The sequence below is a fragment of the Echinops telfairi genome, unplaced genomic scaffold (genome assembly GCF_000313985.2).
Source record: "Echinops telfairi isolate 266 unplaced genomic scaffold, ASM31398v2 ScPeMD7_443;HRSCAF=831, whole genome shotgun sequence".
NCBI classification, from domain to species: Eukaryota; Metazoa; Chordata; class Mammalia; order Afrosoricida; family Tenrecidae; genus Echinops; species Echinops telfairi.
In genome coordinates, this window is record NW_022104341.1 from 81,740,855 (window position 1) to 81,747,113 (window position 6,259).

The following is a 6,259-nucleotide window of genomic DNA, read 5'->3' on the forward strand; positions in this document are numbered from 1 at the left end:
CCCAGGTAAGCCATCCTGGCCCATCAGAAACCAGAGGTGCATTCTGGGCTGGCTGCCCCAGGGGGCCTCCAGGACCCAAGCTTCGACTCACATTGCAGCCTCATGAATAACTCAGCAGCTCCCTGCTGTACCTCTCTGGACCAGCACCCCCCAACTCCACCCCTCCCATCTCAGGGCTTTAAATTTTAATCAGCTAAGGCTCTGTGGCAACCATGCAGGCATTGGGGAGCAGAGGCTCTCCTGGGAAGAGGTTGCCAGAGGAGGACCCCGTAGGGCAGGCCTAGAACTTTGGGAGCCATGACAGGAATGTGGCCAGGCAGGAGCCCTGACAGTGACCTCCAGCTTGAGAGGCCTTTTGGGGGAAGAGGGATTGTAAGTAACCTGGGGTCACCAGGGAGAGACCAGGTCAGGGGCTGGGGGTCCTAGGAGAGTGGTAGGGTAGGGTTGCAAAGTATTCCAAGGCTTGCCATCCAGAACCTTACTGCCCAGAAACCCCCACCGTGAAGGTGAAGCAGCAACAAAGGGACGTCCACGAGGACAGTGACCTCCTCCGGGACTTGCCGGAGGCAGAGCCCGCTGGCGGCAGGCCGTGTCCTGAGCAGGTTTGCATGGACATCCCCAGCAGCAGCAGAGACTTCCGCTGCCTGCAGCTGGGCTGCGTGGCCCTCGGCCTGGTGGCTGGCAGCATCATCGTTGGCGTCTCCATGTCCAAGGCCGCGGCGGCCATGGGCGGTGTTTTCATCGGCGCAGCTGGTCTGGGTGAGTGAGTGTCGGGCAGGGCCAGGGGCCTGGTTAGGTGAACAAGACCTCCATGGTTAGGTGGAGGAAAGGATGGGTCACCAGGCACTGAGGGTGGGGTCAGGGGACATGGGAACGAGAAGTGTCAGCCAGGCGGCCCTGGGTCCATGGGGAGGAAGGGCAGGCTTTGGGGGGGGGAGGAAACTTCCTGTCATACTGCTCATGAGCTCCGCCCCCTGTGGCCCCTAAGCCCTGCTGCCTCCTTTCTCAGGTTGGTGGTGGGATTCACAAGGCTATTTGGGGTGGAGGTAATGGTTGGGGGGTGGGGGTGGGGCGCAGGTAGAATGGGACCGAGTCCCCAGTGGGACCCTCTGGGTTCCAATAGAATCCAACTTCGCTTGCTTCCTTGTTTGCCTCAGCAACAGATTTGTCTGGCTAGCCACCTGTCCATCTGTCTGTCTGCGCCAGTCCCACTGATACCCCACAGTGCTGCTGAGTTCCACCCTCACTGCACCCCACCCACGGCCAAGAGCAAAAGTAGAGGCTGTGGGTTGAATGGATGCTGAAAGCCCAACCACCGGCCACAGGCACCAAGTGGGGCCAGCAGGGCAAGGCCTGCTCTGCGGCCACTTCCTCCTCTGGTCTACGTAGGGAGGAGCACGCTGAGGAGCCCCCAGCCCAATTGCAGTCCTGCCCTGGGATTGGGCAGGTGGGCAGTGGTGGGAAGCAGGGGGCCTGGAGAAGTGGTGGTGGTGGTGGTGGTGCCAGCTGGGCTCCTCACTAACCCTCTGGGAGGGAAAGGGATCCGACCTGAGGGCCCTCTCCCCACATCTGTATTGCCCCCGCCCCCCAACCCTTCCCGGGACCGGCTGTTGGCACCAGGAACCGAAGGCTCTGGGAAGACCCATGAGGGACAGTCACTTGTCCTCCCCACAGGCATAACTAAACCACTCTATCCGCAGTCCCCACTGACTGCCCCCATCACAGACACCCCCACCCCCTGTGCCCCTCTTCGCAGGGCTCCTCCTCTTCGCCTATCCCTTTCTGAAGGCTCGCTTCAACCTGGACCACATCCTGTCAACGATTGGTGACTCCCCACCCACCCCCAGCCGACTCTGCTGAGGACTGGGCAAGACCTTTGTGTGCAGGTCTGTGGCCCACTGTGCAGCACAGCCGAGCCCAAGTGGGCGGTCTTCCTAGTGGTGTGTGTTGTAGACGTTGCCATGACTACAGTGCAGCAGACGCTAGCCTGCTGCCTGCCACAAAAGGGCTTGAAGTAGCTCAAAGCACCTAGACTGTCCCTTGAGAGTCTCCATCTCTCCCAGAGCCCCACCCACTTCCCATCCCTGTGCCCCCATCTAGGCCCTCCATGGCCCCTAAGACCACAGGACCCTTGACTAACTCCCCACTTTATCTCAGCTCCCCATATATATAGACTCCCACCTCCATCGATCTGTGGGGTTTCATATGTCCCCAAGTTCTCCCCAGGAACCCATCTCCTTTAAAAATCTGCCATCTTCTTCAGAAATCCATGTCTGTTCCCTGCCACCACTCCCACCCCCACAAATAATCAGCCCAGCTCATGTGGGACACCTAAGAGCAGTCAGTGAAGCAAAGACAGCAGGAGAGATGGGGATTAGATAGCAGGAAGGACCTCTCTTGGGCTGGATTTGGGAATGACTTGGGGTACACGGTCTCATCCTGCAGGGAACCCGAGAATCCAGCCCCATTCGGGGCCAGACCACGGGGAGGGAGGATCCAGCGCCAGTGGCAACAAGGGTAAGTTTGGGAAGTCTGGAGTTCATTTGCCATGCTCCCCCTCTGGCTGAGCTGCTCCGTGCTCCCCAGGCACAGTGGTGCAGAAAGACCTCGCAGTGGGAGTCAACCTAGTGGGATAGATAGCTCTTCCAGGTGTTTAGTCAAAACCTCTCTTGCTAGAAAACAGAACAACTCACTGCTACGGAGTCCATTCCAACTAATTACATGTGCTGCCCAACTGCAAGGTCAGCAACTTGAATCCACCAGCTAGCTGCTCTGCAGGAGAAAGAGAAAGCTTTCTGCTCCCCAAAGATTTACAGCCTCCGAAGGCCACAGAGGCTGTTGTACCCTGTCCTGGAGGGTCACTGTTAGTTCTTGCTCCAAGCTGAGGGGCTTCTTTGTCTCCACCTGATGTGGACTCTGAAACAGAGGGTCCTCACTGCCTCGTCCCCTCCCCTAGGGCCCATATGCCCCAGGGCACTTTCCCAGGAACCTCTTCCATTGTGGAATCTGACTCACAGAGCTGTTACCTGGAACAAATGATCTTCCCGATCCCTTCTCCTCACACACTGAAAAGTTCGAGGGTAGGAATTCTCCAAAGCTGACCTCAGCCCACAGTCTCTGGTGCCAGTAGCAGGATCCCTAATACTCAGTAAGTATTAGGTCCCATTCTAGATTGTTCTAAGCATTTCACAGATAGCAACTCCTTTAAATCTCACACCAACCACAGACAAGATACTAGAATTAATCCCATTTTATAGATGGAGCACAGGGCGTTCAAGGGACATGCCCAGCAGCACACAGCTAGAGATGGTAGTGGAGCCATCAGCTCCGGGGTCCCACCTCTAGACCCTGCACTCCGCTGCCTCCCATTGGAAAGGGCCATTCTGACCATCTCCAGTTTCTCTCTCAAGCGATGATAGAAAGGTCATCTCTCCTATACACTGGTACAGACAGGAACTGGAAACACAGGGAATCCAGGGCGGATGATCCCTTCAGGACCAGTGGTGAGAGTGGCAATATTGGGAGGGTGGAAGGAGGGTGGGGTGGAAAGGGGGAACCGATTATAAGGATCTACATATAGCCTCCTCCCTGGGGGACAGACAACAGAAAAGTGGGTGAAAGGAGATGTCGGACAGGGCAAGATATGACTAAATAATAATTTATCAATTATTAAGGGTTCATGGGGGAGGAGGGAGGGAGGGGGAAAATAAGGAGCTGATGCCAGGGGCTGAGGGAGAACAAATGTTTTGAGAATGATGAAGGCAGTGAATGTACAAATGTGCTTTACACAATTGATGTATGCATGGATTGTGATGAGTTGTATGAGCCCTTAATAAAACGATAGAAAAGAAAGAAAGAAAGAGAGAGAGAGAGAGAGAGAGAGAGAGAAAGAAAGAAGGGAAAAAAAACTAAAAAATAAAAATAAAAAAATTTAAAAAAAATAAAGAAAGAAAGAAGGAAGGAAGGAAGGAAAAGTTCTCTCTCCATTCTATCCCAGCTCTGCGCTGGGGTCCCAGGCACACTCAGGCCCTCTGACCCCAACAATTCTACAGACTTCTGTTTAATCAGCTCATGTCTCTGTCCTCTCCCCCAGGAACCCGTAGCAGCCTGTCCACCGTGAGCAGGACCTTGGAGAAGCTGAAGCCCGGGGGCCGGGGCACTGAGGAGGGCTGAGAGCTGGGCCCTTGCCTTCTGCCGTGCCCTCCCACCTCGCCTGCCATCCCAGAGCAGAGTCCTCTGGTTAGAAGAGCCAAGGCAGAGGTGAGCCAGGCCCTGGAGAAGCTAGCCGGCAGCCAAGACTCTTGTGGTGCACTCCTGTGGCCCTGGGTGGGGCCTGACATGGTGTCAGTTGGTTCCAGCTCATCATCTGTTTTCTCTGTCTGGATTACAACTCAGCTTCCACCCCTTTTTGAGCTACTGAAAGTTTTCTCTGGACAACAACCAGGGATGCCCCAGTCCTTGCTTCATCCTGGCCATAGAAGTGGACCACAGACCCTCAGAGACCACAGACAGGGCCCTGGCTGAGCACTAGGACTGGTCCAGCTAGAGACTGGTCCAGATATTTTTCAGCATATCAAAAACTCCTGGACAAAATAAAAGTCCCGGACAATTCCCTGGAGTCGGACCCCAGCAGCTGTGGACATGATGGGGTGTTCCCTTGAAGGGCTCCTGGTTCTCCGAAGAGAGGAACCCACAGTCACAAACCAAATGGCCACTGCTGTGACAGGGGACAGACAGTACCGTAGCCCAGGTGAGCACCTGCCTGGCCTGGAATCAGGAGGGGCTTCCAAGAGGAGGTGACTGCTGAGCTGAGCCCCCTCACCCACCCCCAGCCCTCCCTCTTCTCCCCAAGCCATGTAATCACCGTTCTGCCCCCATGAGCCTTTGCTGTGTTTTCCCAGAGGGCCCATCCTTTCCTCTCCTGTCCATCAAAACTCCCTATTTCTAAAGGACCAGTTCTGGAGGCCCCTTGCTCTCAGTGCTCCCCTCGCCAGCTTAGGCAGCCTGTGTCTCCTGCTCGCTTGACAGCCTCCAGTCACACAAAATAGTTATTAAGCCCCTACTGTGTGCTGACTCTTTTCTAGTCCCTAGCATTGGGTGTGGTATATAGTAGGTGCTCAATAAACGCTAGTGGCATAAATTTAATGGGGGAAAATCCCTAGATGTTCTCTCTAGAGCTACTTCTAGGTCTCCTCAGGGTCTGGCCCAGGTGTGTGCAGTCAACACTGCCCCTCTCTCCACCCCCCCATCTCCTTGTACACCTGCACCCTCAAGGTAGAGCAGAGCTGGTTGCTTTTTACCGAGAGAGAAGCGTGGGGTAGGGGGGCCTCTGCCCGGGCAGTTAGGCAAAAGACTAGGGATTTTCAAGGATCCAGGTGGATAATAACTCGACTCGATGCCTCCCCGACTTCGCTTCTCCCAAAGCTGCAGGGCTTCAATCCACCACAGCGCAAATCATCCTGAGTGGGGGTGCAGGGCCAGGAGCCTAGAAGGCACCCAGTGGGTGCTGGAAACCCAACCCGAAAGTGGAAGAGACCATCTCATTGTTCATTTGGGAAAGCTGAGTCCCTGCAGGCGACAGGACTCGACTCGGTGATGGCCTCCGGAGAAAGGAGACCGCCTGGCCCTTCGGAGCCGCTTTAGAACACTCGGTGTTTGGGTGTTCGAGCGAGTGCCCGGCGCGGGCTGCGCCCGCAGGGCTCTGGACCCGGCCTTGAGCGAGGGCAGCAAACAGCGAAGGGCTCTGCTGCGCGCCCGGGCTGGGCTGGCGCGGGTCCCTGGGCTGCGGGCTGCGCACACGGAGCGGAGCAAAGGTGGAGAGCGCGTCCCAGGCGGCCCCTTCACAGGATGGAGGAAGGGACGGGGCAGAAGACGGACTGATCTGCCGCCTCCCCGCCGCCCCCCTCTGGAGCGGGGCTGGAGCGAGAGGCGGTGGGGCCCTGGGCCTCGATTTCCTCATCCGTCCAAAAAGTGGGGCTGGCCTGGCACAGGGCCCGGGCGGGACGGGGTGGCGAGCCTGGCGCGGAGCGCAGCTGGGAGGTTTCTGAATGGGTGCAGGGGACGGCTGGAGGGGGCGCTCTGCCTGGCGACCTCCAGCCCCCGCCCCAGTCCTCTCGCCCACGCGCCCCACCACCCTTTACCCAACCCTCACGCCCCCAACCCGCGGCCGGAATGCCACCCTGCGCTGCAGCCCAGGCCCCATAAGGAGGTTCCGGCCACACCCCTTTCTGGAGTGTGGGCACGATGGAGGTGGAGGACC

At 57.2% G+C, this 6,259-nt stretch overlaps 1 protein-coding gene across 1 annotated transcript; it reads left to right on the plus strand.

Moving 5' to 3' along the window:
- The first annotated feature begins 608 nt into the window (after positions 1–608).
- KNCN (kinocilin) lies at positions 609–4,173 on the plus strand. Its single transcript, XM_030886068.1, has 5 exons — positions 609–759; positions 1,757–1,825; positions 2,446–2,517; positions 2,926–2,928; positions 4,094–4,173. The coding sequence occupies exons 1-5, from the start codon at positions 609–611 to the stop codon at positions 4,171–4,173; spliced, it is 375 nt and encodes a 124-aa protein (XP_030741928.1).
- The last annotated feature ends 2,086 nt before the right edge of the window (positions 4,174–6,259 follow it).